The sequence below is a fragment of the Aythya fuligula genome, chromosome 7 (genome assembly GCF_009819795.1).
Source record: "Aythya fuligula isolate bAytFul2 chromosome 7, bAytFul2.pri, whole genome shotgun sequence".
NCBI classification, from domain to species: domain Eukaryota; kingdom Metazoa; phylum Chordata; class Aves; order Anseriformes; family Anatidae; genus Aythya; species Aythya fuligula.
Window position 1 is genome coordinate 28,078,487 of NC_045565.1, and position 16,903 is coordinate 28,095,389.

The window sequence follows — 16,903 nt, forward strand, 5'->3', positions numbered from 1 at the left end:
ACACCCTCCAGACTCAGTTGATAAAAGCCAAAGGAAGGGCATGGAGATGGGCAATATTCTGTACTGAGAAAAAATAGGTTTGTACTTCCTAGGCATGGTATGTCCAATGACCAGATTCATTCAATGTCACCATAAATCAGTAGCTCCTGTCATTCTTGCTGTAGCAGAACTTTTTGGGGCAGTTCTCTCAATGCATGAGATCTAGGTCAGGGGTTTGGAGGGCACATTGTAACTCAAAAAAATGAGTAGGTCTAGGGAGTTGATACTTGCCAGATATATGGGTGATGTGCTTTTGGCAGCTTGGACTTGACAAGCCTTCATGGTACCCGTTCTTATCCAGATGCTGAGCATCCAAAGCATGCCTTACTTTTCTCTCACCAGAGAACACATTAGGATTGCCAATAAACATAGCCACTGGAAATTGAGAAGTACAAACCCATAAACCTCATGTGGGTGATCTAACTGATCAGTCTGGATTCAGAGACCCAAATTCTGACTTTGGGACCTGGCTGAACTTCCTGTTTGAAAAATACCTTCAACCTTCTCGAGTTATTCTAATTAAAGGGTACCTGGAGCCCATTGTTCCAGAATACTTGGTATTATTCTTGTATAAGGAGTCAGTTAATTGCTAGCTGGCATATCTACTGATTGGGTCCCCTCAATTCTGCATGAAGGAATTTGAAAGGGTGTGGTTAATGACCTTGCCAAGTATGATGTGACGTGTCCTGCGTACCTATTTAGATACTAGCAAAGATAAATTAGTGAGATCTGAGTTCATTTTGACCAAATACAGTCAGATCTGCTATATTTGCCTTGGCTATTCAATCTGAAAAATACCAGAGCATTTTGGAAATTAAAATACTCGCTCCTAAGAGAGGAGAAGGAACTAGATGTCTCTTTGCACCTCTTGTGAGGAAATCCTGCATTCTCAGTTTTTGTTTCCCTGCCATTGCAGGAAGAGATTCTGCAACATGTAAGCAGCAAAACTGCTTCTGTATCTCCCAGCCAGACTTCTGTTGCACATGTTGATTTCCAGGGCACCATTTCTTTGTGCAAAAGTATCTTTAAGAGTTTTGACTTGTACTGTATCTCATGCTGAGGACACTACCAGTATCAGAAGCACTTTCCTGGCATAGACCCAGATTTCCAGTAGGATCATGAGGACATTGCTTCTCCTGCAGACTGTTACAAGTTTATTATGTCTGTGTAAGCTTCAGCAATACCTCCTCCTGTTGGACAGCAATAACTGTCTTGAGGTGTTCTCTTCCACTGTTCACATCTCTGAACTATACATGTATGCATTATTATTATTTTTTATATATGTATATACTTAACTTGGGAAATTATATACTGGCAGATTTTTACTCTTGAATAGGAAAAAAATGGCATCTGTTCCTTGCCTGATATCATTGGACTTGCTTTTTGTGGAGGTGGATGCAGAATAGATTAAGATTTATGGGGACAGGTGACTTCAGATCTCTTAAGAGGCTTAAAGCATTGCACAAGTATGCTTTATTATTGTACCAAGGAGTCTTTAGGGGCAAACAGCTGAAACAATCTGTAGTATTGCTTAACAAACTACTTAAGTAACCCTGGCTTACAGGTAGTGAGCGCTTCTAACGTATACCTACTAAACCTCCTGTTTTGTTTCAGGTTCAACTCCGACTGCACTGATCCAGCACAATGATCTGGATACTTCAAGTCTTGTTCTCACCGCTCCCAACACCGGCATTGATAACTCTTATTGTATTTGGGGTTGTCATCTCCCTGTGGGTGATGAGCAGGCCCAAACCTGTTTTTCCTTCTGTTGACTTGAACAAGCAGTCGATAGGAATTGAGGTAATGTTTATTCTGCATGTGGCGATGGAGCATTTTGAGATTTTGCTCTGAATACCAATTCATTTTGACTCTGGGCATCTGTGGGAACTCTCCTGTCTGAGATACAAAACCTGCTGTACAGCTCAGCACTATTGTGGGAAGGGAAGTGTTAAGACGCCAAGAGTAAGAAACTGCAACTCTTGCCAACAGGGTTAGGTGTGCTAGGTGTGCTTCTTACCCTTGGCTGTCACTGACTCTTTTTTTTTTTTTTTTTTTTTTTTTTTTTTTTTTTTTTTTTTACGTACTATAAATGATTTGCAATTCTTTTCAGTCTGATGGCATACTGAGATGCAGGACTTCATGTTACTATGTAAGTGGTAGCGCTTGATCTTAGTCAGGGTATCTCTAATAACCTACAGTTGAATATTAGTCTAGGCCTTATAGAAAATTCCTCTTCATGTGACTAGTGACTGAATAGATCAAAACCAAGAAGGAAAATGAGACTTCCCTGACAACTCAATGGTATTTAAATGCTTTAAAGGGGATTGCCATCAGACTGGATGAGGAACAAATGGCATTGTATCTGTTCTGCACTGATTTCATAACTGTGCTCTGTTCCTAGGGAGGAGCCAGAAGAGCTGCAATCTTGACAGATAATAACCTGATTTCTTATTACTTTGAAGATGCTAAAACCTTGTATGAACTTTTCCAGAGAGGACTGCATGTTTCTGGTAAGCTTTGGAGCTGCCAGTTAGTACTTACACATCACAAGGAAAAAAAAAGTGGTTCCAAGCTTTTTTTGCATTGTTTCTCGTCTGTAGTAACAGTTAAGGTTTCCTAGAGTTCTGTGGGGTGGAGTGACAAGTGACCATGTTTCCCCCCCTCGATTTGGAAGCAGTAGCAGGTGGCAGATTGGGTAAGAGCAAACATTGGGAGCTTAAGGTGGCAGAGTCCTGTGAAGACTTAGCAATACAAAGTGTGGTTTGGGGAGAGAAAGGGTGTGTGCAAATAAATCTCTGTTTTGTCCTCTGAAGCGGGTGAGTTTTTTTCAGTGTAAGATTACTGCCTGCTCATAAGAATGGGTCTGTCTTTATGACTTCAAGGGTCCCAGGCATGAAAATGTGATAGATTACAAACTATTTCAAACTCAGCTGAGTTGCGAAATGGGAAAATATCACCAGATCCTGGAAGTATTGCTTATGAAGATGAAGCCATCAGTCTTGTTTGTGCAATGTACTTAACCGTGGATACTGCATACTTCCATGCTTCACACAGTTAGGTAGATGTCTGAAAACACTTCCCGCTTACCAATGTTGCATTGAAGTGTGATGCTGCTTCAGTACTGAGCTTTACAGCTGCTTTTCTGAACTCTTCCATTAGGAAATGGCAACTGTTTAGGCTACAGAAAACCCAACCAACCTTATCAGTGGCTGACGTACAAGCAGGTGAGTGTTGTACATCACAGATGACATAATTTGGGATGCTGTTTTGTAGCACTAAAACAGGGGGAAACTTTCTTACAGGTTTTGGACAGAGCTGAATACTTGGGATCAGGACTCCTGCAGAAAGGATGTACACCATCATCAGACCAATTCATTGGCATTTTTGCTCAGAATAGGCCAGAGGTAAGCGACAAATTGAATGTTATTTCCCAGAATATTCTGACATCTTGAGGAGAAGAGGGTCTGTTCAGCTTGCTATTTAAATAGTTTGAGGCCACATGAGGAACAACCACAACTGGCTTTTACCCCCGTATTTCCCTTATTACTGATTGGGCACATACTATGCTGGGCATGTAACACAGTCTATAACTATCTTGAACCCTTGATACTGTAAGAACCTCATAGACATGCTCCTTACACAAACAGCGCTACTAATGTGTGCATGAGCTAGTCAAGCTGTATGAAGTCACTAGGTAATCCTGTCTTGTGAGCTGCTATTTAGCTCTGTTTTCTCTTTTCAGTGGATAATTTCAGAGTATGCCTGCTACACTTACTCAATGGTTGCTGTTCCACTCTATGACACTCTGGGGCCAGAAGCTATTGTATATATTGTCAACAAAGGTAAATATTGACTTCAACTACTTCATAATAATGATTTCTCTAAGAAGCTTTATTTTGAGAAGGTTAAAGTGCAAAGGAATTTGATTTAAAAAATAGAGTAGCTTTACCCTATAGTTTTATAGACACTGCTTCTGTAAAGCTGCTTTGCAGGGTATGAGATTCAATGCTTAGAGGAAGGCAGTGGGTTTTGTATGTCTTCTAGTGTCTTGGGTGCAAGTCCACTGACAACCTGCTAGATTCTGTGGACCATGCTGCAATCAGAGGGGTCAACAACTGCTAGCTGTTTGAGGTTTGGCAATCTTGAACTCCCACACTGTTTGCCAAACAGACAATGCAGACAGATTTGCATGCAAATTAAGACTAGATGTGTGTCTCTGATTTAAAAAGTTCTAGGAGGCAAAGAGCAGAGGAGGGGAGGAGTAGAGATAAGCCCAAATCTGTTTAGTTATACAGAATTAACAGCTAGCATGCCACCATGAAAGAAACTGGAGAGGGAGCTTGAATGCATCTTCAAAATTTCTTTCCCTAGTTTGGGGGTGATTGAGGGCAAAGAGGAAATAAAAATCAACTGCTGTCACAACTATCTAAGATCCAACCTATAAACAGGATTTGCCAAGTAAATCACTTCAACAATCATGGCGGTGAATCTTGCCAACAGGCCTTGCCTTAATACTACACAGCTGTGACTTATAAGGTTAATGGGGAACCAGCATGTTCAGACAAATCCAATTCCTCTGCTGTCTTACTGGTAAATGATTTTGTAATTGCATAAAACTTTCTTGCACATCCAGGGAGGTAGAGGCATTAACTCAAATTTTAGCTACCTCTTTCGAACAGGTCTAAAATTCCTTAGATTTAAGGAAAGTGGTTACATTTAAACAATCAGCGCACTTTTATGGCAATACCAAAAGAATAAATACTTGTCTTGCCTATGACTGAAGATATTTGTCTTTGATTCCTCAGTGTAAAGGCTTCACATTAGGTAAAACTGAGATTCTAGCTATAAAGTCAGTTGTCCCTAGTAGGAAAGAACTTTCTTAGCACTGTCAAGCCAGCCAGTGAATCCATGTGAACTAAATGCAAATGGCTTTGGAACATAACCAATATTACATTCTAAGTATACGTTCTCCTGAGTTATCACTCAGTAGTGTCTCATGTCCTCAGAACAGACTTATGAAATGTAATTTCTTTTCTGTAGCTGATATAAGCGTAGTGATTTGTGACAAGCCGGAGAAAGCACAGATCTTACTTGACAACTGTGAGCATGGAAAGACCCCATGTATGAAGACTATAATTCTTATGGATCTCTTTGATAAAGAGCTCAATGACAGAGCAGCTAAAGTGGGAGTTGAAATTCTAGCACTACAGGAGGTTGAGGTAGGTGACTAAAGACTTCTTATCTTGCAGAGGAATACCTTGCTAAATAGGCAACAATGACACTTCAATGTAAGAATCATCCAGTTGTCATGCCTGTATCAGAGATCTTAATGATCAGTCATTTTGAAACTTGATATATTTAAACAAGTAGACTTGCAGAGGTCAAACGATTGACTAAAGTTGTGCTCATATGCTGTGGATACTCTACACATTAACCTGAAGATTTCCTTAGCATATCTCATGGTACAGTTGTAACAGGATTTATCAGGCTTCTAAGCTGCCAGTTGATTCTAATTAAAACTCTAAGTGAAAATTACTGGCTGTTTTGACACCCCAATACTAGGGTTAATTTCCAGATCTGAGGTGTAAATGTGGAGTGTAAGAGATGTAGCCTATATTAAATGAAATGAACTACCTCCATTCAGGACTTCCAAATTCCTTAAGCAGCTCTACTCACTTTCCACACATTCACAATTTTCACAGTCTCAGGAGTCAGTTTTTCCAAGTTATAGGTACTAAATGCATGAAGACCAACTTCTCTCACTGAATGAGATAATTTTTATAACATTGCATTTGAAATCCAATTACCTGTTCATTTGTTATTGCTGCACTTCTTTCTGTTGCAATTGTTAAGCTGTATTTTCTCTAATACAGGAGCTGGGAAGAAATAACATCAGAAAACCAAATGTAAGTATCTCTGTGGAATAGTTCTAAACTTGTGAAACTAGTCTTTGAGAAGACCTCTTGACGTGCTGCTAGGAAAGGAGGCTGACAGGATTTTTTTGTAGATTTTGTCTTGATGTTTCCAAACAACTTCTAGTTCTAGTAGATACTGATAACTAACATAATAATCCTTACACTGTTGACCTAATGTGGCTTTTTCTCTCTAGCCTCCTAAGCCTGAAGATCTTTGCATTGTGTGTTTTACTAGTGGTACAACAGGTAAGAGAATGCATGTTGTTGCTTCCATATTAAAACAATCGCTGTACTAAAAACACTAACTTTCCAGTGCAAAAAGGGAAATACAAACAACATATAAGATTAAGTTAGAGCCATGTCAAGCCACTACTGAGGACACTTAGTATGTTGAGACATTGTCAGTAAAAGTCAAGTACACAAAGACAAAGCTTCTTAGAGGGGAGACTAACCAAATATATGCTGTCCTACTTTGAAAAATACAGGGTCTTAGGGCCATAGCTGAAAGTGCTCAAGATGAGATGTATTTGTGAGATAATGTGAGATAATGCAAGCTATGACTGAGCCTAATACCAAGGCAGCTCAAAGTGACTGAGCCAAAGAAGACATGAGCAACTGACTGCAGCAGCAGTCACTCACAGCTGACTTTGTCTGATCTTTCCAAAGGTAACCCTAAAGGAGCCATGCTGACGCATGAGAATGTTGTTGCAAATGCCGCTGCCTTCCTTAAAAGCATAGAGGTAAGCTACTGTTAATGATGGTCTCTAGGCTATGTGACTGAGTGGTGAAAATTGCTTTACTGTGGGAGTCTTCTGCAAACCATTCGTTCCCTGTAGGCACTTTACTAAGTGCTCTTGTTTCCATGGGAGAATTGTATGTTAAATAACTTGGTTTGACCCTGAACAAGAACTAATTAAACATTACTCTAGAATGAGTAAGACCTACATGCCAAGAGTACTGAACTACCATATTTCAAGCTTTGCTGAAACACAAAACTAACCCTGATCCACTGTCCTGTCACAAACTTGACTGAATCAGTTATAGCAGCAAGTTTTGCAGAGATGGTGGATGAGCCTAAGTTGCTTCAGTCTCTCTAAAAGCATGTATTTTAAAGTGCTCAAATTGATCCAAACTTACTCCCTTTCTACTCAAGCGGGCGTAGGGAGTGCTGACATTTGTTTCTTTCTCCTGTAGAATACAGTTGAATGTATGCCTTCAGATATCAGCATATCCTATCTCCCCTTGGCTCACATGTTTGAGAGAGTTGTACAGGTAAGTAGACTGTGTGCATGCTACTAAGCTTCTGTAGAAGACATAGGATGTATAAACTACCTACCAGTAACACCTGGTAGGAGTCATTCCTAAATGGCTAAGCCCGCCTACCTAAGGTAAACCTTTAAACGGACTAAATAATGCCTAGTTACTTCTCCAAGATATGGCTACTAACTTCCTGTAAGGAAGCTTTGTTCTTCAGCCCAGCTTCACTGAATCTGTGACACCAATCTGAAAAGCTGCAGGCCAAATTAGTAGCATCAAGCCATTAGCCATCTATAAATCAAATTACAGCAAAAACTGCTGGCTTTCTGTATTTACTCAAAGTCTATTTACACATGAGCAACACTACTATTGAGTATTGGAAATCATGCTGCTTTCCACGTAAAATTATTATGGCTAACAAAGCTATGCATTATCTTTGACTGACGTTTGGTTGATTTTTAGACTGTGATCTACAGCTGTGGAGCAAAAGTAGGCTTCTTCCAAGGAGACATCAAATTGCTGACAGATGACATGAAAACCTTGAAGCCAACACTATTTCCAGTTGTACCAAGACTACTCAATAGAATATATGACAAGGTACGTGAGGAATTTTTAGCTAAATTCTTCTGAACGTTCATGTATCTAAGCAAGTATGCCCATTCAAATTGAAGTTGAATACATCGTAGTATCATCACTACATTAATTATTCCTTATCAGAAGGAATTTTTTAAAATCCTTTTCCAGGAGATGGAAAGATCTCTGAGACCTGGACTACATGAGCAGCTCATGCAGTCATGGCTGAGATAGGTCTGTTGCTGTTCTGAGGCAAAGACCTTGCTTACTTTCAGAATGAAAATCAAGCAAGTGCAAAGCTAGAAGGTTCACTAGCCCTTGGAGTTGTAGCTGAAGTATGACTGCAGCAGCACAAATTAGTATTTCCCCTTGGTTCGTCTCCTAGATCACGGCAATAATGAAGACAAATCCTAGAACAACAAAGTAATGCATGGTGCCTCCTAATAAAGAAAGAACTGGAGGTACAGATACGAGTTGAAACCTGAGAGTCTGATACTTTTCCTTACAGATACAAAGTGGTGCAAATACCCCAGTGAAAAAAATACTGTTAAATATTGCTATGACTCTGAAGATGGCTGAAGTAAAACAAGGCATAATGAGAAATGACAGCATTTTGGATCGGATGATCTTCAAAAAAGTTCAGGTAAGCTCTTACAAGTGTAAGTAACCCAAGCAATGTAATGCTAAGAGTTTGATCTGATGGCTTCTAATTCACTTGTAGGAGACCATGGGTGGAAGAGTGCGTATAATGGTAACGGCTGCAGCCCCTATATCTCCCTCTGTCCTGACATTTCTCAGAGCAGCATTGGGCTGTCAGGTAAGCTGATTCTTTTGCCTGAATGCCTATTTGATGGTCACTTGGGTGTAATCAGTGATGCAGCTGTGGTCTAGCTCAGCTTGTTCCTGGAGGCACTGCTGTCAGGGTCTTCAGTATTTACAGGCTGCTTGATGAGGATTAACAGCAACAGAACAAAATTTTGCAGAGCTAACTGACATCAAACTACAGTACTGCAAAACCTTCTGTATGCTCTGGGAGGAGGAATAGAGCAGCAGAAATAGGAACATGCAGCAACCGCAGCAAGTCAGGCAGCTGCCTCTGAGTTTTGTGGCTTATCTTGACAGTCAGTAAGCTCCTACTGTGGTACATCTGAGAACAGAGCGTGGAGAATGAGGTAACCAGAGCAAGGTTTAGATAGCTGAACTTGAAGAACATCCAGTCACATCAGTAAGACCAGGAAATCTGAAGTAGGATAATACTGTCTTGGTTTCCTCCTTAAGAGGAGATTTGTGCACGGGCATAGTTGAAACTGTGAGGCCTTTTACACCAAGGGCTTGGTGTTCGAAAGATGTTTATGCTTTCTCACATAGATCTTTGAAGCGTATGGCCAGACAGAATGTTCAGCTGGATGCACGTTCTCAATGCCTGGAGACTGGACAACAGGTGTGGTAGCTGAGACTTGGAAACTCTTGCACAACTGTCAATAGAAAGTGGCACTCAAGCTATTAGTTAAATGATAGACAAATTCTGAGTGCTTAACCTCAAAGTGATTCTTGGCAGCATGTCACCTGTATGGTTAACACGATACCAGAATATTCAGCTCAAATAGATGAGCATCTCTTGTGTAAAGTGCCCTAGCTCCTAGCTCAGCCTATATCCTGCCCCACTGTGCAGGAGTGTCTGTACAGAACTGAGCAAACTGACAAGAACTTCCCAAATGGCTTTTAGAAAACTAGTTTTAGCCCACAAATCATGTTTACCTCAAATAATTGATTATAATGCCAGATAGGAGTACTTTCCTGAAGGGCAACACTAAGAGTTTTAAGTTTCATCTTAGGAGTGTTGTTTTTAATATTCAGCGTTCTAAGTTCGAGCTTAGGTCACCATCCTTCTGCACCATAACTGCAGATCATAATGAGGATGAAATGCAAATAAACACCAGGGTTAGTGGGGGAGTTCTGTGGAGGCAAGTGTGGCACATGGTCGGTGTGATTGATTAGACCAATAAATGGCTCTAAACTTTGAGACTGAACTGCTACTTATCCTGCATTAAGTGTCTGAAAATGGATTTATAATAAATATTCTTGAACTTCTGGTATCAGACCCCTTTAAACAGTACTGTTTCTTACTAAAGTAGTGAATAGACCCATTAGGTATCTACCATCACTAAAGTCATATGTAGGGGGACCTAGTCTTTCTAGTTTTATATCAAATAGGTCCAACTCCCAGCAGAATCCATGAGTCATGACTCCTTGTGTTTTCTCTTCAGGCCATGTTGGACCCCCTCTGGCTTGTAACATCATAAAATTAGATGATGTGGAAGAAATGAACTACTACTCTTCCAATAATGAAGGCGAGGTAGGTACCATCTCCTTTGTGTATCAGGAAATACTGCAACATGGGGCTTGTGACTAACAATATTCTGTGCTTGCTGTAGGTCTGCATTAAAGGACCAAATGTGTTTAAGGGTTATCTGAAAGACCCTGAGAAGACAGCAGAAGCAATTGACAAAGATGGCTGGCTTCACACTGGAGATATAGGGAAATGGATGCCAGTAAGTAATTGCTTAATACAAAACATCTCTTGGATGTGAATTTTCAGCATGCTGCAAAGCTGCAGAAATAAATTCTAGGATAGAAGCTTTATAAAATATTTTGTTAAATTGTTCACCATGTAACTCCAGGCAAAGCTCCAAAGGCCAGTCAGGTTATAAGATCCTGCATAGTGCCTGCTAAGCCAATAGTTAATATGCATCTTCTACAACAAAGAATGAAGTCTATTATTTTTGTCACAGAACACAGAAACTGTCTAATCATGTCTGCAGCTATTGGAGAAATTGGATAAAGTGCCCTTTTATTCTGTAGAGAGCAAAAAACAGTTCCAGACTATCATGTGCCTTTCATTAAAAAAAAAAAAAAAAAAAAAAAGGCAAAACCATTATACTTTGCTGCCTATAGAAGGGAAACAGGCACTTGAAACTAATGGCATCCACCTTTAACTTCTAGAACGGAACACTGAAGATCATTGACAGGAAGAAGAATATATTTAAACTTGCACAAGGAGAATACATTGCTCCAGAGAAGATTGAAAATGTCTATGTTAGAAGTGCTCCTGTAGCCCAAGTCTTTGTACATGGAGAAAGTTTGAGGGTAAGTGATATTACGAGTGAGCATCCTGCGAGATTCCTCCCACAATGAGTTCTGAAATATCAGGGCACAGACTTTAATATATACTACAGCACTTGAACAAGATCTGTTCTCAAGGGCATGACGTTTATAGGCATATCCTCTCTACAGCCTTCCTTCTTGATACCAAGATCTCCTTTTCTTTGGTGTCAAGTTGGAAGCTGGGTAAAGGTTAATTACGTACTTGTATGGAGTTAGTATATCAGGTGAGCAGTGTCTCCACTGCTTTGCCATAAAGGTGTCAGTTGCTGAAGTGGTTAGCATATAATAGACATACTGCATGAGCACTTGGACTGCTGCTGTCAGAACTCAGATAAGGGGCTTCAAAGTCCATGTATCTGCCTTCCAAATTCTGCAGATTGGGATGTAGATGGAGCTTAGTACAGAGATATTCTTGACTATCAAGTTCTCATGTAGACTATCTAAGTAACTCCAAATGCTTTGTCTTGATATAAACGTGACTCCTCCTACTTGTTTTCAGTCTTGTCTAATAGGTATAGTGGTTCCTGATCATGAGACACTTCCAGAATTTGCAGCAAAACTGGGAATAAAGGGTTCCTATGAAGATATCTGCAAAAATTCAGTGAGTTTTCTTACCTTCTTAGTAGGTTATAGGTAGATTTTTAATTCTGAAGTCCAATCTTGCATCGCTTTGACTTCATTTTTTACCCATCTTTTTGTAAATTAAACCAGCTTAATATGGAGTGACTTTCAATGACTATCACTGTTTCTTTTCCAATGAGAAGAAAGGCATGACCTTGTAGCGGTCATGTCACCAGATGTCACCATGTTTCTTAACATGAGAAATGTTGAATGCTGAAATATATATATATACATTCTTGCCACCTTAGTTCTCACTGACTGGGTACTGGTTGTGGTCCTGAGCCAATTACAAAATGGCAGCTTTACCCACACTGCTTCTGCTATCTCTTCTAGGAAGTGAAGAAAGCTATTTTAGAAGATATGGTCAGACTGGGGAAAGAGGCTGGTCTGAAATCCTTTGAACAAGTGAGTACTTCCAAATCCTGCTTGTCACAAGTACCTGTATTGGTAATACAATGGGTGGGACGTCTGTATTCCTGCTGTTACTGACTGCCAGGACAGGGACCTTAAGACATCTGACCTAAGTCAGATGCCCAGGAAAACTGATTGCAGTAGGCAGGGAAGCATTACCTGGTTACCTGTCTTTTTACCAAGAGGCAGGTAGGTGTACAGGGCAACTATTGCAATTGCTATGAAATGGAGTGGAGGTTCTCCATAGGCTGCAGGACCTGAACTTTCTCCTAGTCAAAAGGAGTTTGACTTGTACCAGAGAAGCAGTTTAGTTAGTAGAGACTACTGAGTTAGTAGAGACTGAGCACTAAGCTCAAGGCAGATGGGGAGAACTGTTGTTTGCCCTCTAAGTAATTCTGTGTCATGTGCTAAATTATTTTCTTTTAATAGGTTAAAGACCTTCACATCCACACTGAGCTCTTCTCTGTAGAAAATGGACTCTTGACACCAACACTGAAGGCAAAGAGAGCAGAACTTGTTAAACTTTTCCAGAAGCAGATTGAGGACCTCTATTCAAATATGCAGGAATAAGTGTCTAATTTCAAGTAAACTGAAGGGAGTATCCAAACAAATCTGTAACACTACATGACTTACGGAGAACACAAGCATGAGTGGAGGGGAGCAAGGAGAACTTAAATGTATTTGTTTCTGGCATCCTGGGAAAAAGGACTTTCGGATGAAGACGGCTACTCTGTGACTGGTGACTGGCAGTGTAGAATCTCATGGGACTGTGCGTCAGATGTCTAGACAAAGCCAGAACTTCCCTCTTCCTTAGGCTGTGAATGAAGCACACAAACACTGAAGAGCCCCAACCTTTTCCAAGTATACACTTCCTACTGTTGTTAAAAGCAAATATAATTTTCTTGCTCCAAGTATGAACTCCATTCTGAACCTGTGGCTTGATCTGCAATCAGACTGAACTTTCATGCAGTTGTGTTGTATGTTCGGGGGCGAGGTAGTTCAAAGACAAAGTGCGGGAAGATAACACTTCAGTTTCCACTCAGGATGATATAATCTTCTCAACACACCTGTCTCAGTTTAAACTGTCACAATATAAGTAGGGGCTTAACATCTGTTCAGCAACTACAAAATGAACTTCCTGCTCCTAGCCTTGGACTGCATACTCTATATTGTTTTTAATGAAAGTGTGATTAGTTGGGCATAAACTGGTTTATGAAATGCATGTGTGTAAAGCAAACATGTTTCAAGCTTTACTATGGGAGGCACTGGATCGTTTGTTTGTTTTGCACATGTTCTCAAATGCAATGGCAATTATAAAGCCAATACACTTATGAACTTATGAGCCTAGTAACTCAAACTCTTAAGTGTCCTTCTTAAGGATATAAAATGCAATAAATTGTGACTACAAACTCAGACCAAAGCCTGTTTTTCTTTCTCTTCAGCAACCAGACATCCACCTGCAGGCTTATTGCTGCCTTGATTACGGATGGTTTCCTTCTGAGGCTGTGCTCTGGCTGTCCGTAAACTTGTTTCCTGTGCTGTCAGGGCCTAGCTGCAGCTCAAGCCATGAGGCAATAAGCTAGCGTGAAACAAGATATTGCTCCTCTAATCAGCTTTCCTTTTCTTAGAGTAAGACAATATATGTCAAAGTCTTCGGCATAGTTTCTTACTCAGCTTGTCCCATAGAAAATTAAATGTGATGTCTTATTTTAGGGCAAAAAAATGATTAGGTTCTTTAGGAAAACTATTTAGGCAAATGAGTGCTGTCCTCCTCTATCTTTAGAAATGGTTACGGGGCTCTGGAGAGAATTAAGCCAAGTTGCTGACAATTTTTACCTGTTTCTGTAATAGTTTGAATTGGTGTGCCTTTGTTTCTGTTAAAGGCAATGCAGCTCTAAGAAGGATGTAATATACATGTATGAGAGGAGTACATATAGTTTTACTATATCAACTCCCCTTGTCTGTGCCCGATTCTTACAGTTAGTGGCCATTTATCTCTTTATTTAATGCTCACGGTCAGATACTCCAAACTGAATGCAACCAGTTGGTCAGGAAATTTCCAGCCCTTGCTGTGAGGCATCTCTAGCTTCAATTAGCTAAAAACAACCTGCTTCTGTTTCAGAAGTCTAAATCCAGTTCTGTTTCAAGTCTAGGCCCAAAGACCTTTATGCTTTTAGGTAACTTTCAATTACTTTATGTGCACTGAGCACAGTTTTTGTCATAACCTCAGGGTATAAAGACTTAAAGAGCCTGAAAGACATGCAACTACCTGTGCTGCATGTCTTTCTCATTCCATTAAAACAAAAAGACTTAAGAGTTGCAAAAAGGCTTAATCTTTTGGCCTATATGTCAGACTGGGGAGAAGGTGCAATGTATAAATGTATACTTAAAATGGTTGTGGGTTCTGATAAGCAACTCAGTTGGAGGCAGCAATCTAGAGCAACCGAGATACTTTGTTCATTTTATCAACAAGTGAAATTATTCCACCAAGACCTGTTTGGAAGTTGCAGCCTGGCAGTCCGAGGTGGGCCCTCTGACTACATCACCATGCTTCATTCAGCTTACAGGGATCTCTTCTTTTTGTAGTGAATGGGGAATGCCTACATTTCTGCATTATGTCTCAAAAAGCAGTAACTCCATACAGGTCACTTTCAAACATAGTAATGATGCTTTCTCTTTTGGCACAGGAAACATTTTCATGTTGCTGAACTTGGTCTGCTCTTAGAGGAAATTAAGCTTGTTTTCACAGACTTCTAGATTTTTCACATTTGTGGCATCTACTACTAGCTGTTACAAAGATTGATTTGGATGGGTAATGGCATTGTCTGAATAATAAATCAAACATGGCAATTCACGTGTAAATTAGTCTGGTCTCCTGATGATGATTTTGCCATAGGAACTGCTTCCAGAATAAAACTACAAAGTGAAAACAGGAGTGCTCTAGGCATGTTGGCATTGAAATGATGCAAAAATGATTTCAGGATATTGTTTGTGAACTGAAGAAAACTAAAGATGGCTTGAAGCACTATTACACAGAATGAACAAAGATTTGATGTAAGGACAACTATAGGCACAGTGAAATTCAATCAGGTAACTGCAGCTTTCTTCCAATGATAAAGAGATAGGAGGTAAAAAGAGCTAATTCCTTCCACGGTTGTAGAGTGCCAGATTTAGACTCTCCAAATCATGCAAGAACTGTATATAAAAATACACCTGGTTAGGCGTCTTTTCTTTCCATCTCAGTGGAATGCCACCTATGCCTGCAATTCACTTAATAATAACTGGTTGGTCTCGTTTCTCTCTATCCAGAGAGGAAGTGTTTGGACAGAAATATTGACTCTTAATGCATCATTTAACTTTAATGAGGTCCTTATATAAATCAGTGCTCTCAAGACTGCTCTAACATCATTCTCTAATGCAGTAGCTAGGACAGTCAATTGTAAAGACTAGAGAACCTGCATGTCCCTGGCTTCTTAGCTTGGTACATTATCTTTTCTCCTCCTGGCCACTGCTTTGCATGTGAAAAAGCTAACTCTATGGGAGGTGCTAAAGATCTGTTTAAAAAAAAAAAAAAAAAAAAAAAAAAAAAAAAAGCAGCCTTTTGTTCAAGGCTACAGAGGAGGAAATAACTCCTTCATTGTTGATATCTTTTACTATCAGTAACCATGAGAGTTCTGTATAGGTTTGTCTTTAAATTTCATCCTCTGATACGGTTGCTTCTGGCACTGAAAAGACAGCTTGCATTTTTTTTTTTCACTGCAGGACCTCTAAACGCCTTCAGGAGGTAGGCAATTTTGTTTTGGCTGATTCTTTGAAGGAAAGCACTGGCTGAGTGAAGGTGGTAGAATGGTAAGTAGAAACAACAGTTACCTGTGCTACAAAAGGGACGAGGTAGGACTGCAGTTACAGCCTTGAGGAAAGAAGTTGTAAGCATTAAAAAAAGGAACACACATATACTTTAGAGTTCATTTCAGACTCTGAGTGTTCTTGTGAAGCAAAGCTCCTGGGCATTCTATGGTGCAGTATGGAGTGATCTTGGTGTGCAAAATTCTGCTCAGGTGAAAGTTGAAATCCAGTTGAAGGTGTTCAAACACAAAAAGACATTAAGTCCCTATAAACAGACAAGAACACATAAACTCCACTCCTGCCCCCCAAGCCCCTTCTCCAAATAGATAACACTCAACAATGGTCAGTAGTGCTGCTGATTTGTTCAAATAATTGTTAATTGCTGCCTGTTAATATAGATAGCAGCTATTTAATCATTGTATAGTCAGCATTGACAGTTCCTCAGCTGGAAGACCAGCTTATTTTGTCATCTTTCTTTGTTGAGTCTAGAGCCAAAACACCAAACAGAAAGCACTCCAGTCAAGACTAAGACTTTACACCATACAGTTTGGAGGCCTTCATATTAATTTCCAATCACATTACAAAATAGTGGAAAATTAGCCCTTTTGCTATATTCTGCTTGGTTACGGCCCTTCAGCTCTTGCTAGCAGGGAAACTAGAAGTATGATATATTCCTATACTTCTATAGCAGCCTGCTTCTAGAAAATAAGAGTGCATTGACTTTAAGATGGGAAAGCAGCCTGAATGACATACTGAAACTGAATGTTAGCTCCCCATTATCAGAGCTCAGAAACATAGCCTAAGACTGTGGCTCACCATCAGCAGTAATGCACAGCAGGCTGAAGCAATAAAGTCACTGGTGCTGGAGGTAACGATTCTGCACAGCAGCATATAGTTGCAGTGCTGGCTTGTCTGTTATGTGGTTATTTCTGTATACAGTTAATATTGTCTAAGACATATGCTTACCTGCCTGAGACAACTCATGCAGGTGGAGATAAACAAGGTATTAGTTTAGAACTATCATTTGCAAAAACTCTCAGCTGGTGACAGGGAACTAGCCTAATTGAGAGAACAAA

General features: G+C 40.0%; 1 protein-coding gene across 2 annotated transcripts; it reads left to right on the plus strand.

Annotated features, from left to right (window-relative positions):
- The first annotated feature begins 1,683 nt into the window (after positions 1-1,683).
- Positions 1,684-12,551, plus strand: ACSL5 (acyl-CoA synthetase long chain family member 5). 2 transcript variants are annotated; one of them, XM_032191507.1, is made up of 20 exons: positions 1,684-1,839; positions 2,441-2,549; positions 3,199-3,263; positions 3,342-3,443; positions 3,782-3,881; positions 5,080-5,258; positions 5,913-5,945; positions 6,149-6,200; positions 6,621-6,694; positions 7,149-7,226; positions 7,674-7,808; positions 8,293-8,427; positions 8,506-8,601; positions 9,153-9,225; positions 10,052-10,140; positions 10,220-10,336; positions 10,788-10,931; positions 11,449-11,554; positions 11,908-11,975; positions 12,411-12,551. In XM_032191507.1, exons 1-20 carry the CDS (start codon positions 1,684-1,686, stop codon positions 12,549-12,551), a joined length of 2,052 nt encoding a protein of 683 aa, XP_032047398.1. The 2 variants fall into 2 exon arrangements, with proteins under 2 accessions (XP_032047398.1, XP_032047397.1); XM_032191506.1 differs by having other exon boundaries at positions 11,449-11,550; positions 11,904-11,975.
- Positions 12,552-16,903: the final 4,352 nt, after the last annotated feature.